Source organism: Zootermopsis nevadensis, unplaced genomic scaffold (assembly GCF_977971745.1).
Source record: "Zootermopsis nevadensis isolate Lab colony 2312 unplaced genomic scaffold, Znev_1.0 Znev_ptg000015l, whole genome shotgun sequence".
NCBI lineage: Eukaryota > Metazoa > Arthropoda > Insecta > Blattodea > Termopsidae > Zootermopsis > Zootermopsis nevadensis.
In genome coordinates this window covers 1022800-1039308 of record NW_028259147.1, presented here as the reverse complement: position 1 = coordinate 1039308, position 16509 = coordinate 1022800, and the positions used below count along the sequence as shown (strand labels likewise).

Here is a 16509-nt window from a genome sequence, read left to right as displayed (position 1 = left end):
CTTCTACTGAGTAGGAGTGAGATAGGGGATACTCTTTTAATGCTGGCTTGAACATTTTTATGCCATGATTTAAACTTTTGATAGTAGGTGGAAGATTATTGAATAACTTAATTTAGTATAGTAAACTCCTTTTTGATATTTACTGAGGTTAGAATTTAGCACATGGAGGTTTCATCTGTATCTTGTTCTTATATTGTGGATATCTGAATTTGTTTGAAATTGCTCCATGTTATCCACTACAAATAATAATAGTGAGAGCAAGAAATTACTGGGTAGTGGAATAATATTAAACTTCTTAAATAATTCCCTACAAGAGGCTATCATTTTAGTGCCTGCCATTATTCTAATAATCCTCTTTTGAATGTAAAATACTTTTTTGCTGTGTGTTGACTTTCCCCAGAAAATTATTCCATATGACATGATGGAATGGAAGTAAGCAAAATAAAATAATTTTAAAGTTTCTGTTTTCACGAATACTGCAACTGTCCTCACAGCAAAACATGCCGAGCTTAGTTTATGGATAATGTATTGCATATGCGTTTCCCAGTTTAATTTGTTGTCAATTTGCAGGCCAAGAAATGTAGTTGTTTCTATTTCCTGGATAATTTTATCATCATACCCAATATTTAGATTTACACAAGTTCTGTAGTTAGAAAAAAATTTCATGAAATATGTTTTGTCAAAATTTAATGTGAATTTGTTGGCTTTAATCCATTTGTCCAATATAGGAAAGACATCATTTATGCAATTTTGAAAACAGTCAATTTCTGGATGTGAAATAATAATATTAGTATCATCAGCAAAGAGTATAGGTTTAGAATGAGAGATGATGGTTGGGGGCAGATCATTGATATAAACGAGAGAAAGTAGAGGACCAAGTATTGAACCTTGAGGCACTCCATGTTTTACAATGCCCCAATTTGAGTAGGTGCTATCATTTGAATTTGATGATTTTATTTCTACTTTTTGCTTTCTGTCATGAAGGTATGATTTAAACCACTTGCCAGTTATATTTTTATCTTAATAATTCATGATTTACACAATCAAATGCTTTGGCAAGATCACAAGATATTCCACCAACATGCGCTTTATTATTTAGTTCACTTAAGATTTCATCTGTAAAACTGAACAGGGCTCTTGGTGTTATATAAATTCTTATTGCAGCTGTATTTATTTTAACAGAGGTTCTCAGACTGAGCACTTGAGTGTGCTTCATCCGCGGAGTGTAGCTGTGTATAGTTTGGTGACGAGAGCTGGTGCTACTGAGCATGGTAATTATGGCTGTTTAAATAGGTTGTTTATTTAATTTAATCTTGAAGTCTTATGTATTTTTAAACTGTTTTAAGGGGTAGAAGTGTTATTCATCTTTATTAAGCACCTGTACACGTAATGTATGACAGAACCTGCGTTATACAGATTATTAAAACAAATTTGTGAGAATTAAATTTATTACATCTGTGAAGATATTTGTCTTCTGAGTAGTAATGCTGTGTAGGTAGGTACCAACATTTTGGAGGAATATATTGCCGTCATCTTTAGGGCTGAAGTGTTGGTATCTCCATACAAGTCCACATTTATGTGGGACATGCATTGAGATCCCATTGTATCTGTGGAATAGCATCACAAATCAATGTATTTAAATTCAGACGCAAGCAAAGAAACATTTACTTCTTTTGAATCTTATTCCCAGTCAGTTGAAGTTTTCTTCTCGGCAAGATGTGTTCCATGTCTTTCAGATTCTAAATATTTCATGTAGTAAACATCTCATAATACATTTTAAGGTTTCCTTGTTTGATCTTTTCAATAACTCCATTATTTTATGTAATTGTAGGTGACCAAAGTCGTTTGGTTCTGGCATATGAGCACCAGCTGCGCCGATCTGCATTTTGTATGGTGCTGGGACCGTTTGGTGGTGTGAATGGCAGAGATTTTCTGTGTGTCCAGTCCCTTGATGGCGCTCTAAGTTTTTTTGAGCAGGAATCATTTGCTTTTGTCCGTTTTCTCCCGGAATTTCTGTTGCCAGGTCCGATGGTGTTCTTGCCTCACACAGATTCATTTATTACTGTAACGTCCAACTGGAATGCAGAAAATTACAGGTACATTTGCTCATGCAAAGAAATAATGAGTTAAGAATTTTGTCGTTAGATATTTCTTTTGGTATCTGACACAAGAGATGTGGACTGGCCTCTAGTGGGAAGCTCTGATGGAAATAAAATAAATAAATAGGAGGATAATATTGAAATGGTCCCTAAAGAAGTATTGTTTGAGGGTGTTGACTGAATTAAACTGGCACAGGATATGATGCATTAGGGGGTTCTTGCAGACACAGCTAATAATTTTTTTAAAGGAGTTTCTTAACCTTTATTTTATGGGCATAGGGAATGTAAATCCTCAAATTATGATCCAGCCTTTAATATTAGGATTCAGGATTTAGCGATCGTAAGCTGCCGCACGGTCAGTAAAAATTAACGAGTTTCATGACTTGGTCCAGAGCGGTACTTCACGGAGTGTAACGTTCACTTCTTTCTCAGATGTGTAAAATTTCTTTATTGGTTTGGATACAAAATATTGTTTCACACTTGGTTAATGCTTCGTGCTGAAATTTGTATTTTTGCTTATGTTACGCATCTGAAACTCTTTCGCAACATAACGTCGTGGATTTGTTTACTTTCTGCTCTTTCAGGTATCAAGTTTTGGCTGAGGCCGGTGGACCAGGCGACGAGAAGTCTGCTTCTGGCCGTAAGATATCGGCCGAGTGGAGTTACAACATAGGTGAAGCGGCATTGGACGTTATCGCTGTAACGTGGTCAGATTCCTACTGCGATATATTAGTGCTTGGGGAGAGAAATCTCTTCTGTCTGAAAGATAATGGAACATTGAAGTTTATGAAGAGACTGGAATATAAACCTTGCTGTTTCCATCCATACTTTATTGGCAAGTTTATATTTTTACTTTGGTTTTTATTTCAGAAAGAAGTCATAACACCAGTCTTTCATTAAAGTAGGAAGACGTTTCAGCACAAATGAAACGCTTCATGTTTTGACTGAATTTGTGGTCATCATCGTGCAGAAGCATAAAAATATAGAATGGATTTGCTGCTGTTTGTCACAAGACAAAACAATTATTAAATGTTTTATTAAGATGGATCCGTTGAGATGGATTTGTACAAAACTTACCGAGACTAGGTCGAAGATGATTTCTTTGATTTGTTTCTTTGCATTTCAGAACCTGATGGGAAACTGATGATTCTTGTAGTCACAGATACCAATACGTTGCTCGTCTACGAGCACACGAGATTGCGTTGGTCTGCACAGCTCACCATCGCTCCGGTTGCCGTCGCTAGGGGAACATTTGAAATAATAAATTCGTCTCAGCAGAAGTCTGTTAGTGCCTTGTATGATAATTATTAAAATACAAAATTTATCTCACGTTAATGAATCATGACGTTATTATCCCTCGAGTTCTATGGAGCAGTTCTGTTGATAAATACACTTAGCCTTTTCTAGGCATAGAAACTAATCACTTCTAAACATTGTGCATTATGCTCTTAGGAAATTGTTTTTTTATGCAAAATCTTTAAAAAAAATGAACATAAAAGCCAAAAATTATGAGACCACATTGAACGAGTGTGAGGCAATGATGCAACAGGACAGAAAAGTAATTTTAATAACAACGTGTAGTTTAATATTCAGGATATTAACTCGACAGCCACATTGCAACGTGTTTGGGCAATATTTATGGCTTTCTGGATCTGATCGGTACATCGCCTTCTTACGTCATTAATTTTTGTTTTATAGAGCATGAGTGGTATATTGGTTCTACTCTCAGAACAAGGCGAACTTCAGTGTTGCTTCCTCGGCACAGAACCGTCGCTGTTCGTGGCTCCACCCCTGGAAATTCATGCCATAGATTATGAACAAGCAGGGAAAGAATTATCAGAATTACAACAAGTCGTCAAGGAATATACAAAGAGAGGTGGTAAGTGCCTTCATGTGCGTAAAAACTATACTTGCTTCTTCACGTATGGTTTTATTTGAATTAGCTGTGCGTTAATCGTGTAACAACACGTGGTTGACGCATTTCTGGATTAAATTTGTAAACTTTTTTATTTTTTTCTTATAGTTACAAAGATTTCTTTGCTGTAGCTAGACGATTTGTTATTCCTCAGATCAAGGTTGGAAAAATGCCATTAAAAGTTATAAATAATAAGATACATGCAGGTCGCATCGATCTTATCTAAACCTCGCTCAAGGTGTATCTTTTCCTTCGGGTCTTCTGAGTAAAATTTTATATCAAATTCTCCGTTCCCATGATTTATACATGCCCTAGTAACTTCTTTCTCATTGATTTGATCTCTCGTGTTGAATTTATCACTCGTTTGCGTGCCTTTTTTGCTGCTACATTTGATAACGACTGATATATTTCTTCGCAGCTGTCTCGTTAGCAAGTACGGCTGCAGAGCGAGAAGTGAGAGTAACACTAAGTGTTAATTCACAATTGGAACCGTGTCCGTTTCCGCACAATATTAATGAGGAGGGAATAGAGATTCCCATGTGCCGAGTATCGGTGGAGCTGTCTCCTCACTCCGCGCTGAGCAAGGTGCAGGTGTCCATCGTCGCTCAGCCGCCACTGACCGTGTCGCAAGCGTCTCACACCATCAGCAGCTTGTGTGAGTTACACGCTGTTATTTTTGTGTGTCTGCTAAATCTTGACTTAATATTGTGAATGCTGTACCATTCTGTGTTGAATTTGGTCCTCGTGGCCTGTGATTTTGAATTATGAATTGTTTTTGTCTGTTTCTGTACAGAAATGTCGTTAGCATTTATCATCTCCCTCATGTGTGCTACGTGCCCTTTCCATCCTATTTGCCTCTACCTGATAACGTTTAGTGAAGGTTTTAATGATGAACCTCTGAAGCTCCTCGTTATGCCGATTTCTCTTCCCTCCTGCTACTTCCTCTTTGTTAGGTCTAAATATTTTCCTCGGCACCCTGTTCTCACACGCCCGTAATACGTCATGGTGATCCGATGTAGATCCGTGCGTCAGTCCTTGTTAAACTGCATCCTATCACAAAATGTACACAAAGTTGTCTCCTGTAGTAACTGCGCACAATTGGACATGGCGATGCACGCAGCGTAACGTGCGCCAGAATGGCCGAGATCTATTGACAGACGTCGATAGCGCGGGGCTTGCCCACGGAGACATTTTTCTTCGGTACACTCCACAGGAATACCCGGCAGAGTTAAATCTGGCAATCATTTTTGTCAGAGGTCTTTTCAGATAACCTGATCCCCCCCCCCATAAAATTTGGAACATCTGATTCAGTCGTGCTTGAACACGGGGGGGGGGGGGGGGGGCTGCTTTCAGCGCCGTGTGTGACAGAATGCAGTTTCAGAAGGATTGAAGTATTCACCTACAACATTTTCATCAGCATCAGTTTATTAATAGTGGTTTTATTGCTGAAGGAAGAGGATCACCCTGTATATTGGTACATTTGATTTTTCTTATGTTTATATCCCTTTTCTAGGTGAAAGAACTCTCATAGTTACTTATGTTTACATGGAACAAAATTGTGATGTCCCGACGCTAGAAGTACGAGCCGTGACATCCTATTTGGCCGGCGCCGGAGGATTCCCGCGCGTTCTGCATAACGTGGCGCAGCTGCCCCTAAAACTAGTGGCATTTTTCAGCACTCCAGCAAAAGAAGCAGACTTCAAAGTTACGCTCAACACAAACCAACCAGTAGTAAACCTCGCACAACTTTTCCCGGGTAAGTGAATGAGAAAATCGAAATAATTTTCTACAGCGTACAGACTCCTTTCACTTTGCAGAAGTTGATCTGCCAGTGCCGAAATGATTTAAGGAAGAAGAAGAAGATTAAGTTAGTCGTGAATTTTCGTGTTCGTCGTTGTGCAGTGCAAGTTTATGTTTTGTTCATTATGTTATTCTTACTGCGTTGAAATTATGATTTAGACAGCACGTATGTCCGAATCCGGCCGTTCATTGTGACGCCCCTCATTTCTCGTAAATGTGGATACGTCTAGGAGAGTCGACACCTCGATTTAATTTGATGCGCCGTCATTTCTCCATTGTGGAAAAACTTTGCGTTTAATATTTTAGATTCGTCCGCATTAAAATGACCGTTTCCATTCGCAGAGTTTGCTGGTGACGGTGCCCTGTCTGGCGCGAGCAATGCGGCTGGGTTCCAGTGTTACGGAGGGAGAGGCTCCGTAGTGACCATTCTGGCCGCTAAGTCTTCGCAGCGCTACCGTCTGCAGTGTGATGCGCTGCCCCCCCTCTGCCTTCTCACTTCACAGCTGGTGGAGCGGCTCAACAGACACTTCTCAAAACAAAAAGATTTCACGTGTTCATATTCCTCATCTTTGCCCGTGCACGAGCTGTTTTCAGAAATTGGAACGCATTTTCTGTTTAGGGAGAAGGCAAGGAAAATACAGGTACATTTTTCAGTCGACCTTCGAATCAGAAATGTTTTTACGCTCTACAACATTTCCAGGTCCTAAAATTAACGCTGAAATTGGTACTTGCGGGTTATCGGGACACATCGCTTTAAAAATGGGTTAGTTGAGGTTAGTTGAGGTTAGGTTAGGTTAGGTTATTTGTCATTTACTGAAATAAAATGTAATAACTTTCAAGTATATGTCATTTATGCACACACATTAACCTAACCTAACCTATTTTTAAAGCGATGTGTCCCAATAACCCGCAAGTACCCTGAAATTTAATTGCTACTGTAGGGCCTAGAACTTGAGCCCTAAATATGAATTTTGGAAATTTTAGAAAATGATTTGGTTAATTTTTAAAACGAAAGCGTTGTGAATTGAGACTGATATTTCTGAACTCTTTTTACCGAAGGAAGAACTCGGCCAGAGAGCGGCGCAGTTTCGAGTCATCCAGCGCCGTCTGCTGGCAAAATTCAAGGACAAGACGCCGACTCCCTTAACCAATTTGGACAACCTCCTGAAGGACACGTACCAGCAAATTCTTGTCTCCGCTGATGAAATGGAGGAGATCCAGCAGGCCCTGTCGCGTTCCCGCTGCCAGCTGAGCTGCGTCGTCCGCCTCATCCTGCTCATGGTCAAATTAATGAACGCCACTGCCGAGGAAGATTATTCTGATCTTAGGGCCGCTCTCACTTCAGATGTTTATGATACGGAGGAACAGGTGAGGTTAGGTTAGGTTAAAGAAATTAATATTGCAATTTTGATAGGCAATTTTTTTGATTCTGACTTAGCGGACTTGTTTTAACGTGCTCACAGTCTCATCTTAAGATGTTTTGACGGTGAGCGTCCGTTGTTTCAGGGTTGGGAAGAGGTGACAGAAGCGGCTTTATCTCACCTGCTACGAACTTCTCTGGCCAAGGCCTCGAAGCCGCAGCGCCCGGCCCCGATAACCCTGGAACCGATGAAAGACGTGGCGCGTCTCAAGAAACACGTGTCTTCGGTGTTGGATCGCGTATCTAAAGGCAGCCGCAAGCTCGAAAGGAAGGATAACGTCAGCGAGTCGGCGAAAGCCGTGAAATCCGTCTCGCCGATACCGGAAGACGCCGAAGGAGTCCACGATGACGTCCCGGTGGGTTCGAGGTACGGAGAGAGGACGGTCTCTGCAAACCCGCGCGGCAGGTCGGCCGCGAGGATGAGAGCTCGTCGAGCCGCGGCCCAGACTCGAGAGATGCCGGACAGTGAGTAATTGTTCAGATTGCAAATCAGACGAGTATTCCTGGAGCGAGGTCTCGAGGCTTTAAGAGAATTTAGTTTTTGTTGGATGTAAGAGGAAACGTTAATGCCATTTCTTTAAGTCTTTGTGGGACGTGACACTGACCTCTGACCCCAATCTGGTGCAGAAACTTAAGGTCCCAAGTAGAATATTCTTTGTTTTTAGTTAAATATATTTTAGTGTATCCGCGATATTTGACTTTGTTCTCGCAAAATCATCAGCTTCATCCGACGATCATCAGCAGTCGTTTTTCATTTATGATTTTGCTCTCAGTTTATTTGTTGGCTGTAATTTGCAAATATTTTGATTTCGCTTCTTCATTTTGTCCTGCATTCTGGGCGACGCTCACTTCATTTTCTCTCCGCTCGTTCCTGATCCGACCTCCGTACTCGCACGTTAATGTAATTTGTGTTATTTCCATCTGTCGTCATCTTCGTAGACCATAAACTGACGTGTTCGTCATTCGTCATTTTCTTAGTCCTTCCCGGTGACGTCTGAAGGGAGAGCAGTTTTATGTCCGTCCCGAATATTTTTTCTGGACCGGTAACAGAATCACGAGTCTCGCAGCTTCAGTTGAGATCAGAAGTCTGACGTTTCAGAGACGTTTTCCATCTCCATCATCAGGGAATGATGTGAGAGGTAAACGCTACGTCGATGGCGCTGCCCTGGACAGCCGTCGACCAGCGCAGGACAGAGGGGGCGGAGTCCATCTTGGAACCGAGATGGTTTGTCGTGTGATCGGTGTTGAGCAAAGCTTTTGTTGATGCAGGTCTGAATCCCAGTCCAGGAGCGGACGAGGAACGCGCACCGCCTCCTGATCGTCGCGTCGGATTAATTGAGGGTCCCTCAGAAGTTTCTGCTTCTGGGGACGATGATATCTGGTGACGAGAGTATCTGTCGTTGTGGAAGATGACGTTTTGTTTTTCTGTGATTTGTTTTGCGTCGCAAGGTCTGCGGTCTTACCACCACGAAGTGAAAGTCTGGAGCACGTCCATCTGATTTGAACGTCGCCTTCGAAATGCAATGTGGAAAATGTTGTATTGTCTTGTCTAGTCATGGAACGGATTACTTGTTAGCGTGGCCTTCGTTATTTGCTGTTATTTTAAGGAATAATATTACGCATACAAATAAAAAATAATTTTATTATTTTGATGAAATGTTAAATTGCCATTGGCTGGTTTCTGAATTTAAGAAAACAAAAATATTGCCCTCCTTTTTAATCCAGCGAATGAAAAAGCTTATATCTCTCATAACAGACGCTTCGATTTGTATCCTGGAGGTTTGTTACGTGCTTTAATTTCTTTTCAAATTCGAGCCAATTATCCGTCTCAGACGGACAGAATCCTGTTTGCCCGCTCGTAATCTGTAGCCCGCGTGGTTATCCCGCTTTGTCCCGTAAAATATCGTCTTAAGAATCCCTGAAAGGTCCTAATCATTCATTACCTTCTCCATGCCAATCCCTTGTTCAATTTTCGCTCGAGTATTTCATTTCTCGAGAGAGCTGCATCGTTTTACGAGAAAATATCGATATTTTTTTAAAGCCTCCTAAATCGATTATCTCACGTAAAAAGTACCGTCGCCATTTTATTTCGATCAGCAATAAATGAGGATGGAATGTTTCAATTTTTGAAGTCATCTGGTAGAAAAAGCGGAATTTGAGAGGCGCTTGTCATCACGATGATTGCTCTGATGACGTCTGAAACGTCTGTCATTTTCCACCAGATCACTTCTGCGCGTCTCCATGATAATATAAATTTCGCACTGCCGCCATATTGTTTCAGGTTCTATAAAAATTACCTCAAGACGAGATTAGTATTTTTTTAACATGTAAGGTCCATCATCAGGGCGATAATTCATAAACTATTTCCGTAGTTTTCTTCAGTCCATCCAAACATGTCGTAATATTATCCTGGAATGGTTTACTAGCCTTGGATGAGATATTTCGTTGTCGTCTGTAGGACACTTTGTGCCTCTAGATCGCGATGTTTAATCGCTTTGGGACTTCCCCGTCAATTAAGCTCTCCTTTTGGAAGTTGGCACGCTGCTAAGTCCGCCTCAGTGGCGCCAGTCGGCGTGTGTAAACACTTCCTCGTTGCGAGAAGCCGATCGCTTCGAGCTTCAATTACGCATGTATTTTATTCTGACAACTTTGTTCTTGGTGACGAAGTACCGACGTGCCTTCGTGATGTCTGCAAATGCGAAGCCAAAATAATAGAGGGTTAGAAATGATAGAATGAATATTTATTAACCAGATGTCCTTACGAGTAGAGAGAGGAATCGCGATGATTGAACATAAATATTCCTGAAGTTTGTTCATAGATCTAGATCTAGATCTAGAAATTGGCAGCCAAATAGCGAAACAAAAAAATTTTTTGTCAAGAGATTGGAATTCTGTGACTGTAATCTTGTTTAAGGAGAATATTTTGTCGTTTTTCCTCAGTCACTCCAAAAATTCGGGGGCCTTGAATCATTCGACTCCGTTGTCAGAGGTACTTACAGCATCGTACCATGAAATAAATACGAAACGAGAAGATGAAGGTTTTTTCTAAATCACCAGAATTTAGTTTACTGTTAATTTAACCGTGAAAAAAAATAATTGTCGCTAATGTTACGGAATGTGCAACGCCCACCGTAGACCGCGTATGCGAAATTGTTTATTCCTCCCCAGCTGTAACTCTTAATAATTCTGCATTTCGTCGACAGAGTGCGTTTATGTTCTCGCCATTACAAAAAATCAATTGGTTTCTCTGTTCAAGGAAATCATCGTTTGTCGTGAGAATCGTAAACAGTTAAGACTTACTGATTGTTAAACCTGGTGGCACATTCGGTTACTAACTCGGCTTTGAATGGTAAATGTCATTTCCCCCCCCCGGTCTGTGGTAATTGTAGTTCCGGATTCAGAATACAAGGAATAAATCCGTGGAAAGACCAGTCCGACACTGAACTGTGTCGAGTTATTCAGAAGCGCTGTACACGAAACATCGTAATGTTTAGAAGCCAGCCAGGACTTCACAGGACGATTAATTGACGAATGGGTTGGAGCATTGTTAAAGGAAGTCGTGTAAGTGACATCGTTCTGTAATCGATTCTAACAGACCGTCGATATTTATTTGCCTCTCAGATTCTGTCGCTACCTTTGATCTACAAAATGCGTGGGTTTACTAGAAATTTATGTACTCATTCAATAGAATTTGAAGCGACTAATGACTTCGCTGACATTGCGTATGCAAATGAGTTGTCGGAGAAATGCTGGACGATCCTCAAGGCAAATTAATCGATTGTTGTAATGCAGTTACGAGACTATTGTTGCATGTTACTAAATAATATTCTGGAGACTGGCCAAAGAACTTACGTCAGAGTATCGTATAGTTAACTTAATAGTGGCTTATGAATTAAACTGGGAATTTCTCTTTAAAAGGAAGAAGTTTGATTTTGGTTTGGAAAGCCTGAAGGAAGATACCATAGCGCGTATGGGAGGATAATATTAAAATTGTCCTTGGGGATATGAGAGTGGGAAGATGTGGCGTGAATTCCATGTGGCTCAGGATAGTGGAAAGTGGCGGGCTCTAGTGAGCACCTGTTGAATCATCTGGTTCCGTAAGAGACGGGGGAATTTCTTGTTAAGCTGAGCGTAGTATCGGATTATCAAGGAAATTTACTCAGTGGAGGTAGAAATAATGTAGGACGATGTTGGGAGGTGCCGGTTCGACGAAAAATCTTGCTTAACAATTTCGATCTCGTCTAAATCGTATTTAAGGTTTCAGTCCGTACCGCGAAGAAAACACTACACTTCACCATTACGTAGATCAACTGGTTAACGCTGTTTATTGTGAGATTCATACGAAAAACATTGATACAATACGTAGGCATCTGAATAATATTTAAAGATTCAGTCCGTACCGCGAAGTAAACACTACACTTCACCATTACAAAGATCAACTGGTTAACGCTGTTTAAGGAGATAATCGCTGTTTATTCTGAGAATCATACGAAACACATGAATACAAAATGGAGAGTTAGCGATCATGAAATAAAATGGTACATATAGTTACCACTGGGCTTTAAAGGGGTTAATGTGATATTGAACGGCGGGAGGCGACAGACTGTGAAGTCTGGGCGGGCAGTGGGCAAGTCGTCGTAATTCATCCATTCATCCGACATGGCGAGTCGCCAAGGAGTCGCAACACGTGAATCCCGTCTTTGTCGGATGAAACAGAAAGGAATCTTCCTGGAAAGTTAACACGTCAAACCAGACCCCAAGTTCTAGGCAAACACGAGCTCGTTATATAACGCTGCGTCCCACAAGTGTCTTGGTTTAAATCCAGTGGCTGTTTCTTTCGCCGCAGAACTGTGGGCCTGCCTCTGACGAAACATTTTATTTACGTGCAAATTTCAACTGGGCGTAGCCTGGATTTTGTTATTAGACGTGACCAGCCAACAATGCTTAAAACGCTTGAAAAGTAGCCAACAATGGACCGTCTAAATGCTAATCGATTTATACAGACAAGACATTGTTAGTGTTTTAAAGCAATTAATTACTCAACGACAGATTATTTAAGCGAATCTTCAAGCTTTCATGAAAGAACTAGCCAATTAAAGATCACTTATCCAGTTTTACGTCTATTTGAATTAAGTAGCTGCACTACTAGTACACTTAAGTGATATTATTGATTTATGGTTAAGAATAATACCTCCCTCTGGCAGCCATTGTTTGATCTTTGCTGGACGTGACTCTTGGTATCTTGAACTAATACTTTGGTCTTGTTTTACTTTTTTAGTTACGTGACAGATTCGCGTTTGTGTTTAAAAAAAAATTTCTCTCCACGCTTGTGTCCTTGGTTCGACGTACTGAATGGAACAAGCACAGCGAATTCTCCCTTTCCCACATTCTTGGCTTGTACGTTTAATAGCCGCACGTATTACGGGCGGTGTTTCGCTTGTTTGCGGTGGGCGGACTGTTAAGTTCTTCAACAATGAAATATGTTCGCTCTCCCCAAACGTTTTTAATTGTTGCTGTAGTAGACGTTTGTTCAATTGATTATGCATCGAAGCCTTTTTTTTAAGGACTTGTAAGTTTATGTTTTAATTACTTTTGTCTTTAAAATTCTCGTAACATTAAGCCAACAGCAATCCTCTGCCTCTCCAATGTACAGGACTTAGAAAAAAATTAAAATCAGACAATGCATTGTGAGAAACTAGAAAAATATACAGAGTTTTGATGGGGAAACGTCTTTAGAAGCGTCAGTTTGGAATATGTAAAAACAACACTTTATTTAAAATCGAATTGAACAAAGTTCAGGTCGGTTAACCCATTGAATCCCGAAATTCATCAAAATCATATTTAAGAATTTAGTCCGTACCGCGAAGAAAACACTACACGTAACCATTACAAGGATCAACTGGTTAACGCTGTTTAAGGAAATAATAGATATTTAATCCGATAATTAATTAACCCTTCGAAGCCGAAGTTCGTCTAAATAGCATTTAAATATTCAGTCCGTACCGCGAAGAAAACACCGCACTTCACCATTACAAAGATCAACTGCTTAACGCTGTTTAAGGAAATAATCGCAGTTTATTGTGAGATTCATACGAAAAACATTGATACACTGAGTAGGCATCTGAATAATATTTAAATATTCAGTCCGTACCGCGAAGAAAACACCGCACTTCACCATTACAAAGATCAACTGCTTAACGCTGTTTAAGGAAATAATCGCAGTTTATTGTGAGATTCATACGAAAAACATTGATACACTGAGTAGGCATCTGAATAATATTTAAATATTCAGTCCGTACCGCGAAGAAAACACCGCACTTCACCATTACAAAGATCAACTGCTTAACGCTGTTTAAGGAAATAATCGCAGTTTATTGTGAGATTCATACGAAAAACATTGATACACTGAGTAGGCATCTGAATAATATTTAAATGTTCAGTCCGTACCGCGAAGAAAACACAGCACTTCACCATTACAAAGATCAGCTGGTTAACGCTGTTTAAGGAAATGATCGCTGTTTATTCATACGAATCTTATAAATATATTGTGTTTGGAAAATGCAGAGTTATTTATTGTTAGAGTAGGTGGTGCGTATAGTTACCGACGATAACTACAAATTTTGAATTCTGATTGCTTTCGTCGGTACTAATTACCTTCGCATGTTTAATTATGACGAAGTGTTCAAGCAAGGAAGAACAGATGTAGCATGCCACTCAAAAACAAAAACAAAGGATGTTGATTTGCGTTTAACTTTTTGTGCGTTTCATTCACGAGGAGATCAAAGATGCCCCGACGAAAACTAGGAAAGAAAATATTTCTGTTTTTACAACAACAAAATCTTTTCGTCGTCTATAACGCGTATCAATTTTTCTGTATCCTTGAATTTAATGTTTACAAGATCAGTTTTACAGGATAATGGATAATATTACAAGCGATTACAAGCATTTTGGTTCGAGTCGTTAGTTAAGATTTACATGATGACGTTACGTGGATAATTTAGATTCATAATGCCACTAAAGACTAATATTAAATTTTATTAAAAACGAGTTTCTTTTGCAAATTAGCCTCGTTGATATACATACTTGTTTGTGGCATGTTCTCAACACTCAGAGTGTCTTTCGAAAAGCAAGCAAGCTCTGATCGATTCTCAGTTCCCGAACAGGACGCGTCTGTTTTACTGCAGACAATACCAGTCTCAGTGTGGGATCGATGTTTGATACGATAACATTAATATGGATATTAGGGAGGTTGTAGCCTAGATGGGTGGAACTAGCTCAGTGGCGGGCTCTGCTGTTAACGACGTCAAGTTATGGTACCAGTTGGCGATACATTTTTCCGACACGCGCATGCGCGAGGCTCCTAGTTCGAAACTCGAGGACTAATCTATGCCTGAGACTTTACGTGTCCTGTAAATTCACTTTAATCGCATCTCCGGTTGAACTGAATTCCATTGGTATTGGAGATTCTTATTGAAATTATTCAACCAAACTTGATCGCGTGTTCACAATATTCAGACCGTGGATTGTCGCTTTATCCGGGGACGCCGAGGTTCTTCGAGGCAGGGTTAGGGTTTGAAGGGATGATTTTCCAGTGTCATCGCTGTTTGTACGTAAAGCGTGAAGATTTTATGGCGACTGAAGAAGATCACGTCCTTCCGAGCGATCAGTCGCTTTAATTTGGAGCAGAAGTTCGACCATTATAACAAAAATGTAACTGTTGGAACAGAATCTCTGAAATGGTTCTTAATAGACTTGCCTTTTCTCCTTCCATCGCGCAATAGTCGTTGTTTATAAGGACAGAGGAATTCGCTCCTCGTTGCCGCTGTGGTCGAAGGCGCGCTCTGCTGTGATCTGTATATTAAAAAGATGATAAAATTAATTCAAGGTTGCCGTTACAGGGATAGCCATGTTTTTACCTGCGTTGCGATGGCCGACTGGGAATAGATACACCTAATTAGCGACTTAGATATTTTAAAATGAAAATTATACAAATTGTATTAAGCACAGATAATTATCACGCAAACAGCGCTGTATAATTATGTCATTTGAGTTGGTTGTTTGATATTGGCAGAGTTTTCAAAGTTGCCTCTCAAAATAAACAGCGATTATTTCCATAAACAGCGTTAACCAGTTGATCTTCGTAATGGTGAAGTGTAGTGTTTTCTTCGCGGTACGGACTGGATTCTTAAATGTTATTTAGACGAGTTTCGGCTTTAAAGGATTAACGAGTTGATCTTTGGAATGGTGAAGTGTAGTGTTTTCTTCGCGGTACGGACTGAATTATTAAATATAATATTTAGTCGAGTTTTGGGTTTTAAAGGGGTAAAACTGCATTAACTTCTCAATGTAAATATTACGCACTATCTACGCAGTGGCTCCATACGTTTGTGGCCTTCATGTCAGAGTGTGACTTGTGTGTCACACCCAGGCAATTATGTTTAAAATGGAGGCATTCTTTGTTTCTGGCTGCATGCAAATGTTACACGTGTAGGCTGCCAAAATTACAGAGTATAAACCTAATTAAATGTCTAAGTGCTTCTGTTTCTAATATTGGTTGCAGTCATGCAGTGCAATATTATGTTATATTATCACATAATTCCATATTACAGTTCTTCATTTTCATTTCTCGTTACTCTCCTTGTAGATGGAAGAATCTTTTCTGACTACAGAATTGGCGAGAATTTTAACGTCGTAATGTTTTGTATTTCTCGGAGATACGAAGTTTCCTACCAAATGCCACAAAAACGTGTGATTATTAAACAACTCCGGGTTAGTTGATTCTTGGTTTATTTAACGACACTCTATGGAGTCCAGTCCTTCTTGAGAAGCTAACAGTTGCTTAGCCACTCAAGAAATTCCCAGCGTTTTATGGAACCCGGAAGTCCATTACCTTGTTCATAAGAGCCTTCCACTGGCACCAATCCTGAGCCAGATGAATCCAGTCCATGCCACCGTATCCTATGTATCTAAGATCCATTTTAATATTATCCTCCCACCTACGTCTAGATATTCCTAGTGGTCTCATTTCTTCTGGTTTGCCCACCAAAACGTTTTATGCATTTCCTTTATCTCCGAGTAGAAATAATGTTTAACGACGTTATTTCTAAGCGTGTTCTGTGGCATATAATTGTAGGATGGTTATGAAATCAAAGAGGTGGGAGGTGCATATTGCAAGCATTTGAGAAGTGATAAATACCAATGAAACTTTGATCGGAAAGCGTTAAGGGAAGATATTTTTGAGTCCAAGTGTAGATGGGATATTATTAAAATGTTTT

The 16509-nt window shown here is 40.0% G+C and overlaps 1 protein-coding gene across 2 annotated transcripts in view; it reads left to right on the top strand.

The window, feature by feature from the left end:
• BBS9 (Bardet-Biedl syndrome 9) overlaps positions 1-16509 on the top strand; it is a 69658-nt gene that overhangs the window by 739 nt on the left and 52410 nt on the right. The window contains exons 2-12 of one of the 2 annotated variants that reach the window (XM_022071858.2): positions 1183-1271; positions 1832-2096; positions 2684-2934; positions 3226-3383; positions 3798-3978; positions 4433-4669; positions 5528-5770; positions 6157-6455; positions 6874-7182; positions 7321-7699; positions 8504-8898. In XM_022071858.2, the coding sequence (XP_021927550.2) occupies positions 1183-1271; positions 1832-2096; positions 2684-2934; positions 3226-3383; positions 3798-3978; positions 4433-4669; positions 5528-5770; positions 6157-6455; positions 6874-7182; positions 7321-7699; positions 8504-8619 (2527 nt within the window). In that variant the 3' untranslated portion in view covers positions 8620-8898. Of the gene's footprint in view, positions 1-1182; positions 1272-1831; positions 2097-2683; positions 2935-3225; positions 3384-3797; positions 3979-4432; positions 4670-5527; positions 5771-6156; positions 6456-6873; positions 7183-7320; positions 7700-8503; positions 8899-16509 lie in introns of those variants that run through there. The other variant, XM_087348997.1, reaches the window with a different exon arrangement.